Raw genomic sequence first — 26553 nt, 5'->3', positions numbered from 1 at the left:
AGGACAAACTAAAGCAGCTTGGCAGCCGCTGCAGCAGGAGAGGAGAACTGGGGGCAGATGGCCCTGCTGCCCTGTGTTGTGTCTGCCGGCGCCACAACTGCAACCCTGAAATGACTGTGGTGGCTGCACCACTGGTTCGGAAGGCTTACACTGCCTATGGCCAATCCCCTGGAATAACATCTGAATTTACCAAATTGATGGGAAATTGTTTCAAACCTCCCCAAATGTTATGATGTTTCTTCGGGCTTCCCCTTGATATACACACAAACTGCTTTGCCTTGGCACAGTATTCCATCCCACTGGTCCACTCCGTCACTGAGGGAGCTCATTTTGACCTCCAGTGCCATTCAATGTCTCACTTGGCAAGTCAGTTGTTCTTCTCAAATGTGTGCACTGACGCCCACATCACGGCCTGAAAGATGTCAGGAACAGGCACTCCACGTGCCAAAGCAGTGGTAGCAGCCTTGACCCTGGTGGACTGAGCCCTCCTTCTGGAAGCTGTTTCTAGGCCTGAAAAGCTTGTATTAATGCAGAGGACTATCCACCGTAAAGGAGTCCTTTTTGGCCCGCCTTGCCTTTCTTTGCACCAGAGAACCCTACAAAGAGCTATTTGTCCACAAAATAGTCTTTGGTGCGATTGATACAGAAGATTAAAGCTCTCTTGAGATACAAAAGCTGGAGTCTCTCCTCTTTTGAAGGGTGAGGAGGGGCAAAGAACTTTGGGAGGGTGATGGATTACCCAACGTGAAAAGGTGTCATTACGTTAGGAATGAAGGATGCCATGGTCCTCAACACTAGTTTGTGCAGGTTTGGTTGCAGAACACTGCCCTGCTGCTGTTACACAAGACTATCCTGAAGTAGTAGCCTGATCAGTGGAAAAATGCTGATGTCCAGAAGTTCCGGGTACCACACTCTCCTGGCACAATCTGGAGCCACTTGGATGACTTGGGCCAAGTCTTTCCTGATCTTCTTCAGAACATATGGCATGAGAAACAGGGTCAGGAGAGCATACAGTAGTACCGTGCTCCACTCTAGCCTAAGTGTCTCTTCTAGATAACTCCATCAAACAGAAGTTTTGACACTGCACATTCTCATCAGTGACAAAAAGATCCAGCCAGGGTTCTTCTCACTTAAGAAACATGCTTTGCTAGACCTTTGGGTGAAGTAGCCATTTATGATTCACCCGGTGCAGCCAGCTGAACTAGTCTACCCTTGTGTTTAAAGATCCCACCAGGTGCTTCACAATCAGGGAAATGCCCTTATGCACCAGCCAACTCTAAATCATAGCACTTCTCGACATAGAACTCCACATCGCCCTGCTTGTTGCAGTACCACATGGTGGTTGTGTGGTCTAGGAGTACCTGTGAATATATGACGTTGCAATGCATGCGTTTACAATGCATGCCTTTACAACGAGGTCAGTACAATGACCGCTTTGTTACCAGGCGTACCATTACAAGGCAAGTCATTACAACGAATTGTTGTAGGGGGGGCGCTGGTGTTTAGACTAGTATAATTTACTATTCCAACTCCAGTCTGTGCAACAGTAGGGAAGGTGTTGGATTGAAAATCCAACACCTAAAACCCCCTACAGCAAGTCATTGAAATGACTTGTGTTGTAATGGTATGCATCGTAACAACGCGGTCATTGTACTGCCCATGTTGTAATGGCACTGCGTGGTAACGACAGCATTGTAAACGCTATTTCCCATACCTGCACCAGCCTCCCTTGATGTATGGCTGAAATACTTTAATTGCAGGGTGAATTGCCTGCAGTTCCAACAGATTAAAGAGTAGTCTGGCTTCTGCCGGATCCCAGAGACCTCTGCTCTCCACCTCTCCTAGATGACCCACCCCCTACCCTAACAGTTAAGTATCCATTACTACCAACAGCTCCTGGTGGGGAAGAGAAAGGGGTCTGCCGCTGGTGAGGTTGCAGTCAAGCAACCAGCACTCTCGATCATGTGCAGTCTCCTCTGAAACGTGGTTCAACATCTGGCAGGTTTCCATAGTGCTCGCCCCACTGAGACTTCAGATCCTATTGCAGAGCCCACATATGCCACCAGGTGAAGTAGACAAGCAAGATGCAGAAGATCAATAGGCCAAAAATTCAGAGCTGCTGCCACTGAGATTCAGTACTGAGGCTGAAACATCAGGATCATAGCCTGAATGTCCTTGACTTCATGTGGCAATATGGTTTCCGCCCTGGCCGGTCTACTGTAGAGCAGTGTTTGAACTTATATCTAGTTCCGAATCAGTATACTGTGGCTCGTTCACGTCCGATATATATTTAGCCTTTATGGACCTGTCCTCAGCCTTTGACTGTGTGAACAGGTACAAGTTATGGCAGTTGATGGTATCCATTGGCATTGATAAAAACATCATTTGGGTCTTGAGGGACCTCCACCAAGATTCTAGGGAGGTTGTTCGCTATTCTAAGGACATGAAAGTGTCCCGTCAGTTTAACATCAGGAGGAGGGTGCGTCAGGGGTGCATTCTCGCACCCTTTCTTTCAATTTATACATCAACTCCCTAGAAAAGGCCCTTCTTGTAACCAAAGCTGACAGTCCCCAGGTAGGCAAGCGTAGCCTGCCAGTCCTCTTATATGCGGACGACGCAGTGCCCCTGGCGAGGACTGCAAGGGGCTTACAACTTCTCCTAAACTCTTTTGCCTCTTTTATGGAGGAGCTGGACCTGTCGGTGAACCACTCTAAATCATATATTATGCAGGTGGGCCCCGGAAAGGCTAAGGCTAAGCAGCCCACCTTTAAACTAGGGAGTTCTTTAATACCCAAGACAAACATTTCTTCCTATCCGGGAGTAGTGTTTGACAACTCACTGAGCTGGAGCCCCCTGCTTAACCAAAAGAAAGGGGAGCAAGTGAAATCTTCAGCTGATGTTTTTAACTTTGCCAGCAGAGTGGGAGGGAAGCCAATAGGGGCCATGCTTAAGATCTACCAAGCTAAATGTATTTCAAAGGTCAGTTATGGAAGCGAGATATGAGGCCATATCGCGCTTGGGGCCTGCAGAGCACCGAAAACTAATTTTTGCGAAGAGCTCTTTCTGTCCCGCAAGGCACCCCATCTTATGTTGTGCATGAGGAATTGGGGATGCCGTATCTCTCTGACGACTTGGCTTTTCGACCTCTGGCCTTGTGGTTTAAAATATGGGCCAAGCAAGAGAGCATACTTAGCAAAGATGTCCTACGGTACTGCCTCTCTCTTGATCAGTTTTCACGTATTCGATGGCTCCGGTATATAAAAGTAGGCCTTGCTAGACTAGGAAGATCTGATCTCTTTATGAATCCTGAGGGAATTGGTAAAAGGGACCTCATTTGGCCCAAGGAGTCTTTTTTAATAATGCGACATAGTGAAAGAGAAGGAAACGAGCTGTGTAAGCCCAGTGTGCGCAAGCACATCGTACTGAAAACGGTGCCTATCACGGAGCCTTATCTTCTAGAGCTGACAAGCATACACAATTGTTTTCTTCTGACTAGGTTCCGGCTTGACCTTTTCCACTACTTATTGGCATACCCTGTTGGTTCTCACAGAGGTCAGTGCCTCATGGCCTGTGGCTGCGATGGAGAATCTCCTCAGGACATGATGCACTTTTTAATGTTCTGCACTTTTTATGCTCATCCCAAAAGGTTATTTATAATCCCTATCTTAAAAAAAATGAGCTTTAGGAGGGTGAGACCAGCTTTTATTTTCTTACAACTTCTTTCTAGTGATACCATTTTGTACACCCTAAATTTTCTACGGTTCGCCATCAGACAAAGGACAAATTGTAAATAATATCTGTATTGTAACTTATGTTTTTTACATGTGTATAGTTTACCTGGATTTTAGAACACTCGTCAATTTGTAGTCTGTTTTATGGTATAACATAGGCCGTATGACTTTTATGGTTTTAACCTTAAAGCCGAATAAAGTTTTATTGATTTGATTTGAAGTCAGTGAACTGCACTATGTTGAGGATGGTACCTATAAAGAGGACAAGTCTATCAACAAAGTGTATGCGGTTCCTTATGAGAGAAAAAAGAGAGAGTTTATGTGATCGGTCAGCAACTAGGGAATCGGACAGTGATTCTGCTTTCTTAGTAACAGCAGCCCTCACACACCCAGATGAGTGTCATGCTTCATTATAGGGCATGCTCCTCATCAGCCGTTGCTGCAATGCCCGAAGTGCACCCACAAGTGGGCTCATTATCGGCGATCTTTTGTTCCAATGCCGTATGTGAAGTGTGAGTGTAGGGCCGCTCGTGTAAATTGGTGAAGTGGAGTGTATGTGTGTGTTGAAGTGCATGTTAAAATAGACTAAGTAGCCCTCAAAATAATTTTTTTTTTTTTTTTTTTTTTTTAACTCTTTATTTTAGATTTGTTCATGAAACAAGAAAGGGACCATCAAGCATTACACTTATTCGCAGTAGGATATACATCAATATACATTATCACAGATTGCATCACATTGGAGACAGTTAATGAATAGTGGCAGTATCGACCTCCAAAGAGATATATAAGAACCCTAAAGACCCCACAGGCCTGAATCCCACACGGGAAGGGCATACATCCATCCCACACGCCCCAAGTCACCATCCGACACTATCCCTCAGCCGCACCAGGATGAGTCCCCTGGTCCCCATGGGCAGCGAGGTAGCTCGTCAGAGGGGCCCAAATGTCAGGGGGCCGTGACGCAGGTGGCAGCAAATCAGCATACAGCAGAACATTCTCCTGACAGGTAAGCATATCCCGCAGCCACTCCTTAAACTTAGGGCTTCTCCCCCGCCCCCACCGACATGCCACACGCCTCTTGGCTAGCAAAAGCGCACAGGTAACAAAGCGACGATCCGCCTTGGGTATATCCTGAGTGTATCCCAGCAAGGCCTGAAGTGGGGAGGGATGCAGCGGGCCCCCGAGCATCTCACCTATGGCCGCGTAGACTCGGTTCCAATAGTCGTCTATGCTCGAGCAGGTCCAGGCCAGGTGTAAAAAATCAGACCCCGGGGAGTGACATCTATCGCACCGATCGTTGTCACGAAGCTGAAACCTATGCATCTGGACTGGGGTACAATAGAGACGGTGTAGGAATTTGTAGTGAATAATGCGGAACCTACTGCTCGAAGAGATCATTTCGGTTTGCAGACAACAGTACTCCCACTGTGCATCCGTGAGCACTGTGCCGAACTCAGTCTCCCAGCCGGCCCGAGACCTCAGAATATCCCCCCGTTCACGGATGTAAAGGCGCCGATAAAGCGAGGAGACCATGTGCGACGGGGAGGCGGAGTCGAGGAGATAATGAAACGGCTCCAAAACTGCAGGTTCTGCAGGATATGCCGGTAGTATTTTTTGTAGGCCACTGCGAAGACGAATAAACGCAAAAACCTCCAGGGGGGTTGGGACCGCCTCTCCGAATAGGAGCGGGAGGTCGCGAAACCTACCCTCGTGGAACAAGTCCCCCCAGCGTGCCACCCCAGTTTTAAGTTTGATTCGCTGAAACAGACCCTCCTCCAGAAGGGGAAGAGCCGGGTGGTAGACCAAGGGCATCAGCGGGGAGTAAAGGAGCGGCGCGTCCATGAGTCTTGCCAAAACACCCCAAGCATGCGCTGTAGCCTGAACCGGATTGCGATCGGCCCGAGACGAGGGGACCTCCGCGAGGGCCATGCCCTCCAGCGGGGTCGGATCCGCTAGCCAGTGCTCCACAGCTATCTGTGGCATGTAAGGGGCAGGGCGATACCAGTAATACGCGTAGTGTGCTTGGGCGCAGTTGTAGTAGAGCTCAAAATCCGGAATATCGAGGCCCCCCTGTACGTACGGGCGCGTAAGCACAGACCATTTGAGCCGCGGTCTCTTTCCCCCCCATACCAGCCGGGTGAGTTCAGTCCGCAGTGCCCTGAAGAAATAGCCCCCCGGATGGAACGGTATATTGAGGAATAAATAGAGTAGTTTGGGGAGTAAAACCATTTTGATAAGTGAGACACGGCCAGCCATGGTCAGCGGCAAGGACAGCCATCTAACTATACTTGTGCGTATATGCTCCAGAGTCTTGCCATAGTTCATACGCATCACTTCCTGTCGATCTCTAGAGATCCACACCCCCAGATACTTCACATCAGTGTCGCGCCATTCCAGCGGGAAGTCAAGTGGGAATCTGTCGACACCCTCCGTTAGGGGAAAGACCGCAGATTTGCCCCAATTGATATGTATTCCCGAGTACAATGAGAACCGAACAAGCTCTCTGAGTATGGGGTTCAAGTGTTCTCGGGGGTGTTTGATGTACAACGTGAGGTCGTCCGCGTAGAGCGACACCAAGATTTGCCTCTGTTGACAGCGCAAGGAAGCCGCCAGGTAGTTTTGCCTAAGCCGGGACGCCAGGGGTTCTATTGCCAAGGCGAAGAGGAGCGGTGATAGCGGGCATCCCTGCCGAGTGCCCCTAGTGACCAGGAATGGTTCAGAGACACGTCCATTAATAAGAACCCTCGCCATGGGGCGGCGATAAAGGATTTGGATCCATCTGGAGAACGCTATGGGCATACCCATGTTACGCAGGATCAAATGGAGATAGTCCCATTCGACCGAGTCGAACGCTTTGGTGGCGTCCAAAAACACCGCCACCAGCGCTAGAGAGGGATCAGCATTATTGAGGATCGAGAACAGGGTCCGAAGATTGTGAGAGGTGGACCTGCCGGGGACGAACCCCGACTGATCCGGCAGAATTAAGTCTCCAATCAGGAGGTTAACCCGGTTCGCTAGAACCTTGGCCAGGATCTTCACGTCACTGTTGAGGAGAGAAAGGGGCCGGTAGGAGTCGCAGGAATCCGGAGGCTTCCCCGGTTTAAGGAGAGAGACTATAAGAGTCTCCGACATACTGGGTGGCAAAGAGCCAGTCTCATTTGCCTCCTCGAACACCTCACGCAGGACCGCAGCCAGCGGGTCGATAAAGGTTTTATAGTAGTCGATAGGGAAGCCGTCTAGACCCGGCGCCTTCCCCGATGTCGTCTGCATTATGGCTTCCTTAATTTCAGCCAGGCCGATAGGGGCCGCCAAGAGTTCCCGCTGGGCATTGGATAACCACCCGAGAGTGAGCTCCGAGAGGTAGCCGGACATCTCCAACGGCGTTTCCCGTCTGGAGGTGTACAGGTCCGAATAATGTGAGACAAAGGAAGAGAGTATAGAGGGCGTATCACGGCACATGGAACCATCCGGGGCCCTGACCTCCAGTATGTGATTAGAGCCCTGTGGGGGACGAATTACCCCCGCGAGGAACCTGCCAGGTCGCTCCCCTTCCCCATATGCCCGCGCCAAGAAGTGCTTCCCCCGAAAGTGGACTTCCCTCTCCGCAGTGCACTTATACTCAGAGAGCTTCCTGCGATATTCTAGCTGCGCTCCGGGGTCCTCCAGGAAATCTGTGGCAGTCTCCAGCGCCCTCAGATCACGCTCCAAAGAAGTCAGAGTAGCGCGAAGAGAGCGCAGTACCCCCGATCCCTTCGAGATGCACACCCCTCGCATAGTGACCTTGAAGGCCTCCCAAACCGTCGCAACGCTATCCACCGACCCTCTGTTGCGGTCAATGAAGTCCTGAATCTCCTGGGACATTTCATGCTGAAAAAGTTCATCCCGGAGGATGTTAGGCTGCATGCGCCACGGGAGCGGTGCGCCCACCAACCCGGTCCTGGCCAGAGTGATCAGTACCGGTGCGTGGTCCGAAAAGGTACGAGGCAAGTGTCGCGCTGCAAGCAGTGAGGACCCCAAGCACCTAGAAAGCAGTATATAGTCCAGCCGAGCCCATGTGGAGTGTGGTGTCGACCAGTGCGTGCCCTCACGCGCGGTCGGGTGCATCCAGCGCCAAGCGTCTATCAGTAAGTGGTGGGTCAGCAGGTCCGAGAGATATGCCTGAGAGCGGGGATGGTGTGGGGTACCCGCACTGTAGCGGTCCAGAGAAGGATTCAAAGGAACATTGAAATCTCCACCCCAGAGCAAGTGAGTAGATCCTACCCCCAATATAACTTCCCATAGGGAGATAAAGTGTGCGGGCTCATCTAGGTTAGGACCATAGGAGGACACTATAGTAATCGTGGCGTTGCCCACGCGACCCCACGCAACACAAAAGCGGCCCTCGGCATCAATTTTTTCCCCCAGGGGCACGAAGGGGGTGTGCTTTTTGACCAGGATGGCAGTTCCCCTGGAATAGGTGGAGTACGAGGAGAATAGGCTATAAGACGCCCAACGGGACGCAAATGAGGGTGTGCTACGGGGGTCCGTATGAGTTTCCTGTAGTAGCGCTATATGTATGTGATGGCGATCGAGATACCCCAGGACTTGGCGGCGCTTACGCGGGTCGCCCAGCCCACGTATATTCCAGGCCAGAACATTCACTCTGCTATGCGGGTCGCGCAGCGCAATATCCTCATCCTGTACCATCACTCAGGCTGGCGCCTATTGCCCACTTGCGGATCAACTTTCAGCCGTGTCCAGCCGCTCAGGTGTCCTCCCACTTCCAGCCCGACTAGGCGGCATACAGCCGACTCCAGGCACCACCACACGCAGCGACAAACCATCAACTCCAATGCGGATATGTGATTGGTCCAATAGAGCAGTGTAATGTTGTATTCACGGTCCCTCCCCACATCCGTTCCATCCGACTCAACCAACTCGTCAGAGGAAAACTTAGCAACCAACATTCCCCACCACAACCCACCCTCCCCACACCCCTCCCCCTCCCACCACGACAGCCCAATCCTGCCGGGAACCATACCCCCCACATCCCCCCCATCAAACAAAACCATACTCATGGGGTACTCCCTCTTTGGGTAATGCCAGTGAGCTGGACCTACCCTCCCCTATCCCGATATTTCACCCACCATATCGCCGCCGCTAAGAGCAGGGAGCGAGAGTGGGGTGGGAGGGGGAGTGCCAAGGCAAATAGCAGCCACAACGAACATGCCAGCACCGCCAGTAGAACAGTTGGCGACATGAGTGAGACCCTCACTCTCCATGCTCTACCCCAACCCCCCCAGATTTAAGACGGAAGTCAATGGGCTGTTAAAGCGCTCTCGTATAGTCCGGCATTCCAGCACGTGAAGTCCACCAAACCGCTCCCACAACCAGAAAGAAGCATAAGCAAAGTGAAAAAAGGGGGAGAGGCAAGGGGGAGCAGCAGAGAGCGAGTAAGGGAGGAGTAAGCGGGACGCAGAGGAGAAAAGACAAGAGTGAACATTATGGCATCACGACGTAATACTCATCAGTCCGGAGCCGACGTCGGGGACCGGGATCCAGACCTCGCCCCAGGACTACGTCGTGGAGACGCGGAAGGCCCTCGGTCCTTGAGGAAGTCCTCCACCTGCTGCGGGTTGCCGAAGAAGTGGACTTTGCCGCGGTGATTGACCTTGAGCTTAGCGGGGTAAAGCATTGAATATGGGATGTCCCGTTGCTGCAGCTTTTTCTTTACTCCCACAAACTTGCGACGGGCCTCCTGCACCAGCTGGGTGAAGTCCGGGTAAAAAGAGAGCGTAGTGTTTTCATGCTGGATAGGTTGCTGCTCACGAGCCAGGCGCAGCAGAGTGTCTCGGTCTCTATAGTTAAGGAACTTGATGATCACCGGGCGCGGGGGAGCTCCCGGGACCGGCCGGGGACCCAAGGATCTGTGGGCCCGCTCCACCACCAGCTGAGGCGAAAAGGCGTCGCGGCCAAATTTGTCCGTCAGTAGGCGCTCTATGAAGTCTTCCATACGTCCACCGCCACTGGATTCCGCCAGGCCTACCAGGCGGACGTTATTCCTCCGGGAACGCGCCTCCAAATCCTCGTTTTTCTCCGCTATGACTTTGAGTAGGCGATCCATCTGCGAGAGTTTAGTTGCGGTAGACCCGGCCCCATCTTCCAACTCCGAGATCCGACCCTCCGCCTCCTTGAGTTGTTCGCCATGCCGGTCCAAACACTGCACCACCGCGTCCAGCCTGGTATTCATGGTGTCGATCTTCGCGTCAATGGAGGACAAACTCCGCTGCATACCCACCAGCAAGGATTTCCAGTCCAGATCCTCCTCGTCGCCGGGGCCCGTCTCTGCCCCCTCAGCGTTTTGGGCACGAGTTTTCTTCCCCCCCTTCGCGGGGTTGAAGTGAAGCGTAGTTTGTTTAGTGTCCGTTTTGCCCATAGCGGCAGCAGGCAATGGGGCCAGTACCCACAGGGAGTGAGGTGGGCGATACACGCTGGCAGCGCCGAAGTCCAGGCAGGTCTTCAATTCGCACCCTCACCGCTCCGCGTCACACTCCCACAAAAAGCCCTCCGGGGCCAATCGCTGTAGCCCATCAGGGGGTCGCAGTCGAGTGATCTGTTCTGGCCCACGGTTGATAGGGGGTCGCTCCCGCACCGTCCCAGTCACTAACCGTCAGCCACACACCTGCCAGCTCAGCCGCATGGGGAGGAAAGCGTCCACTCCGGGCAGGATCTAGGCGTCTCACCCCGTCAAGGAGGCCGATCACAAGAGCGTCCAGCTCGGGGCCCCCCTCCAGGTTCCGGCGCAGACGCGGCTCCGCACCAGCAGAGGCAAGGGGGGTGGGAGGTCGCCGTCCGCCGCCGAAGTCAATCCGGATATATAGGGGCCACCCAAGGGGCCACACAGCGCAGGCCACAGTCCTTCAGTCGCGACCAAGCCACGCGGTTCCAGCGCGGCCGCAGCACTCAATGGCCGCATAGACTCGGACCACGGACCCGCTCCCAGCCGTCCATGAAAGGTGATCTCGCTGTCCACGAGGCGCCGCTCCGTCCAGCACAGCTCCGGACTATCCGGCTATGTCCTCCCGCTCGGCAGTGCGAACTAGCCCACTGTACCTAGGCAACGGCCCAGCAGGCCACGCGGATCCCCGGCCTGCAGTGGCGCCAGCATCCGCCACGACGCTCCGCCTCTATCACCGGTCAATCGCCGCGGGCCTGCAGGAGCCGATTTCTCTGCCTCCCGGCCGCCGCCTCTCCCGAAATCAGCACAGGGTAGTCTCAGGAGGTTCCCACACACGCCGAAGTGGTCAGCACTGCATTAGCTGGCCTGCAGGATGGACTTGCTGGATCGTCATTTGCCTGGCCGGCTGGAGCCTCACAGAAGTGCGGCCATGTCGGTCCAGCGCCACCTAGCGCCCCCCAGTCCTCAAAATAATTTTTAATAGGTGATTCTACCTTTCTAATTAAAAACGAGGTGGGTATCAATAGAAAAAATGATCTCTGATAGCTCAATAGGTCAACATGTTTCTTGCAGTTGGTAAAGTCAATGATGATCAGTTGGCAATTCTTCAGGACCAATTATCCCTAATCTACATAGTGGTTGGAATCTGGGGTCATATTAAGGATTTTCCAATCACAAGACTCCCGAGGCAGCAGAGATTGGGTAGGTCGTCCTGTGGTTACTTCACTACGACACTCACGCTAATTCAGAGTTATCTCTGCTCCCACTCGAGGAAGCAGAATTGTTACCCTATTTGGATCAGCTTCCTTTTTAGAGAACTCTATATTAAGGGATCTACCTATACCAAATCTAGGTTACTTTGTGACTGGATAAACATTTTGACCTTTTAAGCTGTCAGAGATCATTGCCTCTTTTGATAGCCACCACGCTTTTAATTAGGCAGGTAGACTCACCTATTAAATTAATTTCAGGACTACTTAGTCTATGTTAACACACACCTCAATACATACATACACTCCACAACACCAATTTACACGAGCTGCCATACAGTCGCACTTCACAAACAGCATTGGAACAAAAGATCTCACATAAAGAGCCCCCTTGTGGGCATCCATCGGGCATTGCATCGCTGGCCCGACAAGAAGCATGCCCTATGAGGAACCATGACACCAATCTGAGTGGGTGAAGGTTCCTTTTCCTAAGGAGGCTGACCCCCTGTCTGATTTCCTAGTTGCTGACAACCAAATATTCCCTCTTTTCTCAATTATAAGTAACTGCATACCGTTTGTTGATAGTCTTGACCCCCATAGGAACTTGTATGCTGGGCCTATAAGCGCTCCTTGTCCCCCCTTCTTAGTGGAATATCCCATAAAGGGGAGCCTCTGTGAAGAAGTCAGGTGTGACTTCAGCACATTGAGCGACATCCCCAAGATGTAAGGAGGTTCACTGTCATCTGGAGGTCCACATTAATTAGCCTCTCATTGAGGTATGAAAAACTGGTATTCCCAACCTCCGAAGATGTGCAGTGACCAACACCATCACGTTCATGAACATCCGAGTGGGTACTGGTAGGGGTGAAAGGGAGTACAGAAAACTGGAATTGCTGTTTTGCCCACTTGGAACATCATGCAACGTCTGTGGGACTGCAGGACGGGGACCTAAAAATAGGCGCACTCCAAGTTGAATGCCAACATCCACTCACCTAGATCCAGGGCTGATAGAACTTGGGCCATGGTGAGCATCTTGAACTCGTCCTTTTTAAGAAAGAAGTTCAGAGGGTGAAGATCTAAAATAAGTAAAGACCACTGTTCTTTTACGGTACTAGGAAATTAAAGGTGTAGAATCCAGTCTCTATTTCAGATGCCAGCGCCCTTTTAATAGCTCCCTTGTCCACAAGAGCCTGTACTTCTCTTTATAGGAAGGACTTGAGGTAATACATCATTCGGCCTCCACAGGAGTGACAATGTGCCACCAAGGGCAAGCTAAAGGGGTTTTTAAGCGGTGGGGGTCTGGGTAGTACAGTGCCCCCGAGGGTCTGGATGTTGTCAGATGGATCCTCGACACCTACCTTGAAAGAACTGGGGTGTTCTGCTGTTGCAAAGAGGGTCTTGGCATTTGTTGGAAGCCTCTTTTGAAGCCTTGAAAAGGGTGGAATTGTTTTGGTTACTTGCGCAAAAGCAACTAAAGACCAACAGAGCGTGCTTTGGTCTCCATTCTTCGAAGCGCTCCAGGTCTGAATCTGCTCGGATGACACCTAATGATATGCCCATCAATGATGCCATGACATCACTAGAAAAGCTCATGGATCTAATTTATGTAAGGCACCACACTGCTACCTACTGCCTAATAAAACATTGTGGTGTCCAGACTAGATCTGATAACATACATCACAGTGTCTTGTCCAGCCTGTATAATTTGCACCAAATTGGCATAAAACTCTTCCAGGCTGTGGGCAAGATGTCACTCAACTTATCCTATAACATGTGTGAGTATTGTCCCTGGAAGCAACTTCAATTTACTGATCTGAGGGAGAGGCTGGCAGATAAGAACATTCTTATACCAAAGGACTCCATATATTTTGATTCCCCATTAGGAGACATAGTAGGGAAAGAGTTGGGATTGAACATGCTTGTGGAATCTTGCAATACAAGACTTTTATGAGTAGAATGCTAAAGGAGGAACAATAGGTCCCCTGGAGCAGGTCAGCGCCACCTCCCAATCTGTCTGTGAACAGGCGGAAATACCCAGGTTATGCCCAAGTACTCATCAACGTATCTGTAGGGGCATCATTGAACTGAAGGAGCAGCACTGAAGAAGTCTGCCCAGGACTTATGTTAGAACATTTGTCAGCCCAGAACTTCTGTTAGAACATTTGTTTTGACCTCCAAAGATAGCTTCTGAAGGCCAGAGACTTCTGCAACTCTCCTGATTATCATTGTAAATGAGGCTGACTTCTCTGTGAAAGGACCAGGTGAAGAGTTAGGCCAGTGTCTGGTAACATATCCAGTCCACTGGCATCTGGAGATGCACAAAAACATTTTTGCCACTCTTTGCATTAGGAGCCTCCATTCCCATCTCTTAATGGTCATGGGTTTCTGAAACAGAACAAGGCATTCTTGGAAAGGGTAATGGCCCATCTGAGTCCGAATGCGGCAGAATCAGTTTTGCTTGAGGCCGACTTTGGTGCGACTTTGTTCTAGGTCAAGGTAGATATGCTTCAGAGTCCGAATCCGTTCTTTTTCCAGTGTCGCAGGAGTTAACACATGGGGAAAAGGTGAAGATTTCAGCGCCAGGTGAGAAGTAAGGACAGGCATCATCCCTAGAGTATGGAGACCTCACAGCGGGCAAGAAGTACAAACGGCATCGGGGGCTGATTGCCAGAAATAATTCTCAGATCAGTGGCGCCCGGAGATGCACTGGAGACAGCCTTTAGGGTGCTGAATATGCACAACATAGCCTCTCTGAAGGCTTTGACTTGTTGTGGAATTGACTGCGCAGTAGGGCACCAGAACTGAGATCGGGAGGCACTCTGACCTCCATGTGACTTCTCTTGACGAAAGTGAGGGGTAGAAGTGGAGTCACATACTGACTTCTTGTGCTTCTTCTTGGACTTCGACTTACCTGACAACTTGGAATGGGAAGACTACATCTCTAGAGAATGACCTAGAGAGCGAGTATGCATATATGTGCTAGACATCGAACGAGACCAGCCCTTACACACCTTCAGGTGTTGTCCGACAACGTAGAGCTTGGCCTTGTGGTCCTGGCTGGCCTTAGCTTTTAGGCAAAGTCATTGCACAACTTCGAGTTGTGTGAGGAAAGCTGACACCAGAGACAAACTTGTGGAGGGTCTGTCATGGACATCTATTTGTGACAGTCCCTGCAGAGTTTGAATCCTGCATTTTTAGGTGGAGACCTTTTCATATTGTGAAACATTTAGAAAAATATTTTCCTGTCAGTGAGTGAAAATGAGAGAGCTAGCTCTGAATTCTCAGGAAGAAAGGAACTGACACCACTGAGCAGGGATGGCGGTTACGTGTAGCTCTGACGTCACTTCCAGGGCAGGATGGAGTTGATGCACAGCCCCAGAATGTCACTTACCGGAACACAAGGAACTTGCTGAGAAAATTTGCTGCATCCAGTAGGGCACCTGGTGATATACACAAGATGAGGAATCTGCAGTAGGAAGTGTTCTTAGAAGGCTGATCTGGTGCTGGTTCTGTGTCGTTTAATCGGGAACATTAATTACTTCTGGAATCATCTTGGGATAATTAGCTCAAGGTTTCTACTTTTATTATTATTTGTAGTGACTTGACATTAATAGTTTCATTTACATTTAATACATTTGTGTATTTCTTTTTGCTTTTCAAAGGTTGGCCCTATCAAGTGCCCACCTGTCACATTTTTGGGCTTTTATATTGAAAGTGTTGTGTAGAAAAGTTTCAGTCTATGTGAAAATTCATAGATATAATGCAGTGGCAGATGTGGTGAAAAGCCTTCTAGGATCACAATGTTCGGCCAGTTCTGTGCTTCAGGGCCTGTGTCTCCATTGCAAAGATGGAGAAATTTAGCTTTTGGAGAATTCATTTTGAACTGTGCCACTGACATCTTAACTGAATCAGTCTTAAGCACAGTCTTTGATTTCTTCTCCCGAAACATTTCTAAGTATGGATGGTTGTCTTTGGCATAACAGTGGGTAGATGGATATCGCAGGAATCCAAAGAAGGATCACCAGCAGGACTATGTGCAAACTGAACTTCCTAGGTTTAGCAGTGAGACAAGAGATTAATATCCTAGTGATTTCGAAGAACTCAAATGTACAAGTTGTTATTGTCAGCCTAAAAGTAAGGAGTAGATTCACTGCAGGGTGGTGTGGTCAGTGACCATGAAGGGCATGAGAGTGTAGAGGAGTGTGTGGATGCTCAACGGTACGGTGCGAAACACAGCTGACTGGTTCAAGAGGACAAGAAGGCAGGAGCTTATTTTGTCAACAATCTAAATGGGTAGATAGTTAAACACCTCTGCATGTAGATTTAAAGACTGATATGTAAGATTTCAGGAAGGGGTGGTGGTAATTATAGGCCATTCGTTGGGGGCTCATTCCCTTGCAAGAATTTTACCCACAAAGAGAAGTTTTAGAAAGTGTTTTTTGGTAATGGAAAATTGGATCACTGACTGATTGATGTGTCTTTTTCTTTGTACATTGGAATTAGAAGGTGCACTAGTGAGTTAGGTCAATGGCAATTGTTTACATAACTATTTTACTTCATTGGCCTGATGATGAGGTCTAAGTGGTAGGCTGCTTTTGTTTGTTCAGTGAAGAACTTACATTGTGAGCATAGGTTTTTATAAGCATCTGATTTAGATATCTGTCAAAGTGTTTAATGATTTTACATTTTTAAAACCTCCTTGCTGTTTCTTAGCTAACAAGGATATACAGTGCAAGGGCTTAGGTAAGATAGTTTTGCTAACTGAAGCAAGGTTCTTGGCACAGCGAAGAAGTCTTTGATGAAGGAGTTGATGTCAGCTAGTTATCAAGGACTGGATAGACATTTAGGAATGATTTTGTGGAGATAATGTTTCATTTAGGTTGTCTCATGTGAACTGTTTTGTGGTCTGTGGTGTGAATGTCAACATGTGAGTAGTAGGGGAAGCAAAGGACAAGACGATGAGGCGGTAAGCCTTACATTCTAGTATCATGTCTGTTGCATGGAGTGGCAATCTTAATGGTTAAAAAAAAAGGAGGGAAGTGTGTAGTGAGCAAGCTGAAGACTACAAACCTGCATGCAATGTCCTGAACAGCCCTGATCAGCATAGATCATGCACAAAGGCCAGCCTCAACTACCCACACAGCCTGAGAATGTTGAGTTTGCTTGAGTCAGCAAACAGGTGGCACTGGGTAGAAACCTACCACCGAGGAGCAAGGCATATAACACCAATAGGAGGAATATATGTCCAACCCAGCAAGCAACCGATAGCACCTGAAGGAACCAGGCAGCACAAGTGGACAACACTAAAGGAGTTCAAGGATTTTCCAGGAGGTGCAAGGAGGCATTTCAGGGACTTGACACAAACCTACCCTCTCTCCACACTGAATAGGAATATGGCTTAGCAAAGGGAGGCAGGAGTGTACAAATGAGGTAGGATGGCATATCCCAAAACAAATGTAGTACAAACTGTAATTTACTACCCCGTTGACACCTGTCAGAAGCAAAGATCGAGGAATTCATGCACAAGTCTAGAAAGACTAGAAAGAGATGCACCACAGAAAAAAAGAACATCAAGCACACATTAAATAAATAAATGACTCAGAATATGCAGAACAAACAAAGGTGGTGAAAACACAGCATTACTTTGGCAAAACAACATTTTGATCACCCAGAGTAAAACGACAATTGATGAAGGTTGAGACTCATGTCATCACGAAGCTCACCCAGACTGACACATGTGACTGGGAGAAGCCCCTAAAAAAACTCTTAGTTCCCAGGCAGTGATACACTAAAAAACACAAGACTAGAGGAACTTGTATTTCTAAATGGGGCACAACTTGTCAAAATCAGTTTTATATACCAGTTTCTGTTAGACCGTGGGCCACGCTGCGGCGTGTGACCCGCACGACAGCCTCTCTCACATCCCACGCTTTACAGCGGGACAAGTGTTTTATTTAACCTGCAGGGCGAAGAGGCTGCCACGCATGCCTTTGGGCAGTTCCTCATGGCAGCTGGCCCGCCAGTGTGGTATCTGGCAAACCCTGGGGACCACGCTGGAAGCCACCATAGTTCTTTCTTTCCCAGAATCCCTGGGGAGGATTCTTGGGAGTTTTATCTGCCCAAACTAAGATGGTGACCATTTCCCTTGTGATCCGTGGTTCCTTCCTAATGCAAGATGGCAGCTCAATTCATGAGGCAACATCCTGTACTGGGGGTATTAAAAGGGTTGGTTTTCTCTTCATCCTTGCGTCGCAATGCTTCTTCACTCCTGTTGGTGTGTTCTTTGCTCCTGTTGGTGTGTTCTTTGCTCCTGTTGGTGTATTTCCTCATCCCTGTTATTGGTTCCTGTTCCCGTCGGTGTGATTCCTCACTCCTGTTGGTGGTCTAGCTCTTGTTGGAGGTTCCGCCTCCAGTCTGTTTCTCCAGTAGTGCCTCTCCATTCTGCATTTGTCTGCTGTATCCATTTCCTCAGTTTGTGTCCTACTGGAGCATAACAGTCGTCATAGGAGGATTTTTCCCTTTGTGGTTTTTCCTTTATTGGGGCTTCTTCTGGGAGGCACTACGATCTGCGAAGTTCACCATCTGAGAGGTTTGACAGATTCAGGAACAGATTCAACATCCCAAAGTGCAAGAACCGTCATGGAACTGGATTTTGGCAAGCCAATAATTTCAGCTCAACCTCACCCAAAATCAGATGGCAAAGCCCTCTGATGAACTTCATCAAAAGCAAAATGAACTAGATCACTTGTTCAGCAATATGCCCACAGTATGGCCCAACCCACAAAAAAAAATCCCCAAAGGGACACAGTGAGGCTTTAAAAAGAAAAAAATATAACAACCCAAGAATTAGTCAGGAAATTAAATAGAGGAGTGACAGTGCAAAAACTCCAAATGGTAGCAAGAACCCAGATGGAAAGAAATAGCAGGGTTACTAGTAGCCTGGGAAACCCTAAGAGCAGCCCTGTCAACAAGGGACAGGAAAAAAAACATCCTGTCATAAAACGTACCTGACACTCCACAAAAACTAGGTGACCCAGATGTAATTGGTTTTCCACTGAGATATGAAATTTGGCACTTCAAGAAACATGACAATCGAGTGAAAAACTTCCTCTTGGAAACTCAGTATTTAGCACTCAAACACCTGCAATGACTCATTCACCTCTGTCACTATTGTTCAACTGGTCAAATTTTCCGTTATCCACAGAAACACGTCGACATACAGTTTGGACTAAATCTGATAAAATTTGGGATGCAATAGATGACGATTATCTGGGAACATCATGTATCTCGAATTATGATTTAAACATATTAGTAGAGGATAAGGACATTTGTGGATTGGCTTATTTATGTATCTTTCCCTTTGCATGTTTTTAACTATTTGCTTGTGTTTCAATTACTTGCTTGTTTTTAAATAATTTACATTGTTTGTGCCATATTTTGTTCATGCTTTTTTCATTAATGCCAGAAAACGCTTGACAGCTAGATGATCCATGCTACGTTACTTTTCATCCATGAAAAAACTGGATGTGTTTTGGCATATGTGGTAATAAAGCTCTTCACAATCTGATACTTCTGTGTCACTAAATTGGGTCTGCAATGGGGGCAAAACTGGGTGAAATAGTGATCCCAGTTTTTTATGAGTGCTGAATATTTAGTTCCAAGGGGGATGTCTTGTAAGGTACTCTATCCCCTTGGCGCTGGGGCCCCTCTCTTCTTGATTCTATTCAAGAAACATGGACAGCACTACCTGGATAGATCCAAGGCTGCACCAACCAAAAAGATATGGCCCACAAATTCACTGAACTAGAAACAGCGGTGCTCTCCACAAAGCCTGGCAAGTCGAAAACTGCATTCAAACAAAAGAAACTAGGATAACCTGCATAACAGTATCCAAATTTGTTACATAACCTCGCTCAACAGATCCATCCTAAAGATAATAAATATTTATGCCCCACAACAAAGGAAGGAAGACTTCAGCAAACTTCTAGACACCATTCAAGACGCAGTGAACAAACCAGCAGAGTCAAAGCACCTCACACTCGTATGTGATGACTTAAATTGCATGATGGGTGAGCTGGAAAAGGACTCAGAATCAACACTTACACTTAAAACCGCGCTAAGCATGCTATGATAGCAGGACAATTTTGAAGAAAAAGATACACGAGGAAAATATATAAAATCATTTGGCAAACTAGAAGGCTTGGTCTAGGCCCGCAATTCATATAAAAACAACAACCACCAAATCCCCACTTATATTGGCTGGGGGGTTTCAACAGAATCAATTATGGGGCACATGCATCAAGCATATTTGCCTTCGCAAACGGGCATTCGCAGAATCGGATCGTTTGTAAACGCAAAAAATGCTTTTAAGATGCAGCAAACCCTATTTTGCGATTCAGTTATCTGTTACTGAATCGCAAAATGGGTTTGCGATTCGCTATTAGGAAGGGGCGTGTTTAAGGCGTCCCTTCCTAATACCAAATCGCATCGCTATGTAGGAATGTTTTGTGACCGAAATGAGGTCGCAAAACATTCCCATTTTACCACCTACGTAAAGTAGGTGGCAACCCATTCCCAAATGGGAAGGGGTCCCTAAGGGACCCTTTCCCCTTTGTGAATGTTTGTTACAGCGTTTTTTAAGAGCAGGCAGTGATCCCACGGATCACTGTCTACTCTTAAAAAATAAAATAAAACTTTTCATTTCACTTTTTGTAAAGTATCTTGTTTTTCTTTAGGGAAAACAGGCTGCTTTACAAAAATAAGATTGCTTTATTTAAAAGCAATCACGGATATGGTGGTCTGCTGACCTGAGCAGTCCACCATCCCCGTGATTTTTGCAATTCCTAGGGGGTCGCAAATTGCGATCTGCCTCATTAATATTAATGAGGTAGAGCGATTCGCGAACCCCTAGGAATCGAGATCTAAAACACTTTGAGTTTCATACATTGTAAATTACGATTACCTAATTGCGATTCTCAGGAATTCGCAATTAGTGATTCGCCATTTACAATTTTGATGCATGTAGCCCTTAATCCTGCTAAGAGCAGAAGGCTGGTACAAGTTTAAAAACAGCTGGATGAATTGGAGACTGGAGAGAGACCACAATGCCCTACACGTGGACATCAAAGGAAGCATTGCGATTGGGCACCTGATGCACACTAGCTGGACAGTACATGGGAACTTGATTCTCAAGCCAGGATCCAGTAGCATCTGGATATGGAACAAACACTGAATGAATGGAGCAATGAATCAGAAACAGAAATGATTTTATCTTACCTAGTGGACAAACTCACCCTCCATGGAAGATGGCTGCAAAACTACGAGAACCTGCTATCCTCAATAAAGACTTTGGTCACAAAATACACAGGTGGGAACAGAACAACAAGACGCACAAAGAAAACAACCTATGTCTTCTGGTTTGAAGACGAATATAAGCAAATAAAGGAAGACCTGAAATGTTTGGTTAGAACGGGGGTAATAACAGAGGAAAGAAGGGCTGGTAGACTGGGCTATAAAACTGTAATAAAAAAAAGAAGAAATAACGCCGTACAACCGGAATACCCTTAAAAAACTTGCAAGGGAGAAGAACTCAAAAACCCTCTGGAATAAGGCTAGACACCTGAACAGACACTGGCACTAGTATTAGTAGAAACTGGAAAACATTCTTCACAGGAGTTTTTAAATTGAGCACGCAAGCAACACAAAACAAACCCATCATAGAAAATCATACCAAGAAATGCATCCACAAATAAAGACCATGCCACTTGAGAAATAGTGAGGAAACCTTCACTGAAGTCAAAGTGAAAAAGGCTATCAAAGAACTAACCAGGTTCAAATATGATCCTGCCAAAAGTCTTCAGACACCAACTGGAATGGTGGACACAAATCCTAGCAGCCATCTTTATAAAACTTTTGGAACGCCCGGTTTGGCCAGAATCCTGGCTCAACAGCATAGTTTTCAGATTATAAAAAAGCCCAAAGACCGACCCCAAATTCTACAGACCTATTAGTGTGCTCAATACAGAATGCCAACTCAACTCTAAAATAATCTTCCTTATGGGCGAATGGAACAATTCTCCTTATTCTATCCTAATGGAAGAATGGATAAGAAAACAAAACATATTTAATCCAATTCAAGGCAGATTCAGGCTAGGACTCTCAACCGTACAGCAATTCTTCATTTCTAGCAGACAACCCACAAACACAGCACACCCAAAACAAAATACCCCTGTATATGGCAACCATGCTTTACTGTAGCCTTCAATCTGGTTTCAAGGAAAGATTGTAGCAAATATAGCAAAAACTGGCAAACTTCACCCTGTAATCTGCTGTGTTTTACCTGGTTCAAATGTTGATCACAGGAACAAACTCTAAGGTAAAGGTAAATCAAAAAGTAAAGCTAAGCAAACAATTCTCAACCTGTGGAGGAGTAAAATAAGGCTGCCTCCGTGTACCGCTCCTGTTTTCACTCTACACAAATATATACAAAATGGTCTTGCAACAAACAGCCATGGGAAAATATGGCACATCCAAATGTCTGACAATTAACACACACAAAATTAAGATAATGATGGTCAGAAAAAACGATGGTTAAAGAGTCTTCATCCTTGGGAGATGGAACTCGAGGAGGACAACACATTTATTTACCAAGATGTAAATAACAAGCAATATAAACTGGGAGATCCACATCAAAACAGCAAGTGAAATATCTGATGCCCCTTAAAACAATCCTCGACTTGTCTGGACAAAAAATACAGATTCTCCCCTTAAGTAAACAAGGTTGTACGGGCTAAGGTGGGAAGCTAAATAGCCTATGAAGCGGGCAGAACTCGGGGGGAAGGGATGAAAGTCGATCCAAAATAGGATAACATGAAAGAAAATTCATGCTCCAGTTGGGCTTCCCTACCATCGCTCTTGAATCAAACGTCAGATACAGCCCCTTTGAGGACTGATGCAGAATATCACCAATAAAGTAAGAGCTAAAACAATGGAAATCCACCAAAATTGATTTATTGACTAAACGTGGAAGAAGTCATGGAAAAAGGAAGTGTTAATACTTGGCCTCTAAACAGAAAGCCAAAAGACAAGCCAGAGAAGCATACCATTAAAAGGCCAAACATACTGGTAAAAAAGCAAGTTGATAAACTCCAACAAAAAGAAATCTCTAATTTTCGAAAAAGGCAGCCGGGTTATAGAGGATTGCACTGCCAGGACTAGTCACAAAGGTAACAAGATATTGCCCACCTCAGATGTTCAGCTGCCACTTGACCACAAAATTCAACATTCATTCAAAAGGGTATGAGAGGCAATATATATATATATATGAGGTAAATCATAAAGTATGTACAGAAAGCTACTTTCTCCTGCCAGGACGAGACAGCACCGGATACGGCCCGTACAGGGAGCTCTTCATTCAACCCTGAAGAAGCCCATGTCTGGGCGAAACACGTTGGCTGTCTACTTACGAAAACCGAGTACATCTGTAATAAAGACACTTTAAGACCATAAACAACAACGTGGAATTCCTTTTTTCGCTTTCTGTAAATACTTTATGATTTACCTTGCATATATATTGCCTCTCATACCCTTTTGAAAGAAAGAAATCTAAATGTCCTGGACGCTATCTATATAGCAGGTCTAAATACTTTATTTGTCGTCTTGTAACATGCCCAGCACTACCTGACTAAAATGGAAAACACCGGACAAAGGAAGCTACTTGCTTTGTCTAGAGGTGGATACCTCCTACTGTGAAACCTCCTATGCGAAAGAAACCTGGCCCAAACCTAAAACTGTGTTTGTTGCCACAAAGAAAATCGGCTCAACTTAATTCTAACCTGCCCATTATATGTTGACATCAATGAGCAATAGCAAAAGAACACCAGGAACCAAACAATAAAGTAGTATTCAACAACAAGAGGGATGGAGCCATTCTTGGCAAAGAGCTGGGTAGGCATTGACCATGCGTTTACAAAAGTAAATAGTGTAACCTGAGTAAGAAATAACAGGGCACATTAGCAAAAACATCTTCCCCTAAGCTCTCTATGATCCCACTGCAAAGATGTGGCAGCGTGAGACAAAGCACTTGCTAGTGTAAAAGACACAAACGACCAAGTAGAAATCCACAAAGGTGAATTTAGCGAAAGTACTCATTCAGCAGTACCTCACAAACTCAATGCCACACATAAAGAAACAGCACTAGTAACAAAATATGTGCCCGAGCCGAGATGGAATCCCAGAAACCAACACATTGAAAGCAGTCATGATGAATCCCCAACAGTCTCAACACTGCCCCACTGTAATTGCACAAGAGAGCTCCACAAAGATATAACCACTATACTGGAGGAAGCCGCGCAGAATGTAACGCCTTGGCTTCCCTTTTCACCGAGTACTATTTATTTGGTACAACTGTTCATCTTTTTAGGCTTTTGGTTTTTGGTATGGTGTCATCAGGCACTCACCTCATGAAGAGGGTGTCTGTGTGTGAGTATGGTGGTGTCTAATTGAGTAATTTAAGCTATTAATTCATTGACAGTGGTTGGTAGTGTGCATGACAGAGTAAAACAGGAGAGGGAAGCTCACATTTCCTGATCAGAGAGGTGAGTTAGTGAGGGATCTAAATGAGCATAAATGTTTGTGGGTGACAACAAGGATGTAAGAGCAAGAATGACTGCTGTTTCCTAGGTATAGTTCTGTCATAGTACACTATAGCCAGTGGGATAGCTTCATTGAATACAAAAGTTAGCCATGCTACTGTACTACCATCACACATAGCTTGTAATGTATTAAGGTAACTGTGATGATATTATTGTTCTGTTCTAAACCTCTACATATCATTACAGATAAACAAGTGTTACTGGAAACAAAACCTCGGGCTGATTTAGTGTTGGGCGGGCAGCCAGGGAAGTGGAGGTCATAACATCACTCTGCATATTTAGAGACCCCTGCTGGCCTGGCCAAGATCTCTGTGTATTCAAAGGAGTCGCCACCTCAGTGGCTCATCTGAAGGCATTAACATTTGATGAGCGGCGCAATTTCTCATGCCGTCGCTCAACAAACTGTAGCAAAGCAGGAGTTGTAAAACAAAAGACTCATGACCCTGACGCCCTGTGAGTCTGTTTACTCCTAGGGTGTGAGGGTCATTCTCTCTTTCTCTGTTCGGACACACTGGTGGTCTTGAACAGAAAAAAGGACATCAGCCCTCTACTCTATATAGAGTGGACAGTCTGATGCACTTACACCGATGGCCTTGATTCCATTGGGCCATTCCACTGGCGGATCCAGTGGAGGCACCACCGGTGGATACATGATGGGCTGCAAAACTCCAAACAGAGCAGGCGGATTCTCAGTTTGGCAGATAGGGTGCCCTGCCACCTTTGTTGCGGAATACCCTGACCGCCAAACTCTAAAGAACCCCCTTTATTCTCACTTTCCAGTTTATAAAGCACTGGATGGAGCTAAAACCATATTTTCTTTCTAAACATACTCCTGGTGAGTGGAGTCTCAACTTGGACTGCATCATCGTTACTTGTATCTGCAATACAAGTGCTAGAGGGTTGAGGGGCTCTTTCTCTTTGTCACAACATAAAAGGAGAGAAGAAGAGTGTTCTGGCCATGGGAATGAGGGGCATGCCCCTTTACTTGTCCATATGTTCACCTGGACATGTTTTCATGTACCAAAAACAGCAGCAAAACAGCGGTAGAGTGTCTTATAAAGTGCAGGCAAAAGAACGCTTATTTGATTAAATGGTCATGTAAGGTGACAAATGGTATGTCAAGTCTGAGATCGGTCTTATGCGGAGTCTGCCAGTGTGATGTGAAAGGACCACAAACATAGAGGAGATGTACATACAGGCTGACCATGCCACCCCTTTAGGGACCCTTGTACAGAGTATGTATGCAAACGTTCTAGTCCGTGTTACAATAATGTAAGACCCGCTGCTCCAGCTTCCAAATCAGAGTAGCTTGTTTTGAGGCAACGAACCTGTTGAGCTGATGTCCCTTACTTACAAATACATGTGCAAATATTTATTTTTTACCGTCAAGAATCATTGTTCCTCAAGTAGAACATGCTTTCTAGTTAGATACTTGCCTTGAGGGCCTTAATCTCTGGCGCTAGGCGGGAGATTGGTTGTACTCCCTACATTATGATTGTGTAGACTTTATTCTAAATGACTTGGATAATACCTGTACAGAGCCAGCAGTGCCGACCAGATGGGCGGGAAGAAGATCTCTTCGATGCACTCCACACACTGGTCTTTGGAGGAGGCATCACTGGGGAAGTCAAAGGACAGCAGGATCAGAGAGAGCAGGCGGTCTGTGGAAAAGAAAACACACTGCATTACAGCACAGAACTAGAAAGGAGCTGTGTGTACAATTGAAGAACAAAGGTATGCTGCGGAGCGAGACTCCAGAGAAAAGACCACCATTAACACTAACAATACCAGCGGTATCACCTGAAATGGGTTACGTCATTGAACAGCAGTAGGTGGTGTTTAATGTCAGCAGTATGTCTACGTATGTTACAAAAGATCAGGAGTAGAAAAAAGTATGGTGCCGGAGAGCAATTATGCAAGATGCCACGAGTCCACCATAGGTCTAGCGGTAGACGGTCAAGCGAGTCATATCATTCAGCGTCATTAGTGACCGGCCCACTGATGACTTAAAGCATCAGCAGTAGGACCATGTGCGGTGGGAGGATTGGCAGTAGAGCCATTTATTGGCAAAAGTCATCAGATGGACCATATATATTTACAACATCAGCAGCTGACCTTTTATGGGTACAGTATAGAAACCAAATGTTTAGTATTACAAGTATGTATGTTGTAAAAGATCAGTAGCTTGGCACTAAGTGTAGGTAGGATCTACAGGAGCATCGTGTCTTTAATGTATGTATGGAGTGAAAAGTCAGGAGTCAGACCATGCCTGTTGCCCAGTGTCAGTAGGACGGCCACATAAGCACCAGAGCAAATGATGAACAGTACGGCCATGTAAGACTTAAAGGTCAGCAGCAGGACCCTATAGAGGTCCGGTGGTCGGCATTATAACTATGTATAGTATACAAATTAAGCAGATGGGATATATATGGCGTGAAAGGTCAATAGTAGGAGCATGTATGGTTTGAAAGGTCAGCCATAGGGTTATATACGATATAAAAGGACACAGATAGGCCCATGTC

The 26553-nt window shown here is 47.0% G+C and overlaps 1 protein-coding gene across 1 annotated transcript in view; it reads right to left on the bottom strand.

Moving 5' to 3' along the window:
* VPS9D1 (VPS9 domain containing 1) overlaps positions 1-26553 on the bottom strand; it is a 436405-nt gene that overhangs the window by 154788 nt on the left and 255064 nt on the right. Inside the window, exon 11 of the mRNA XM_085640133.1 lies at positions 25563-25692. Coding sequence (XP_085496259.1) covers positions 25563-25692 — 130 coding nt within the window. The remainder of the gene's footprint in view (positions 1-25562; positions 25693-26553) is intronic.

This window comes from Triturus cristatus, chromosome 12 (assembly GCF_964204655.1).
Source record: "Triturus cristatus chromosome 12, aTriCri1.1, whole genome shotgun sequence".
Taxonomy (NCBI): Eukaryota; Metazoa; Chordata; class Amphibia; order Caudata; family Salamandridae; genus Triturus; species Triturus cristatus.
Note: the sequence above shows the minus strand (reverse complement) of the source record. Positions and strands in the feature narration are given on the sequence as shown.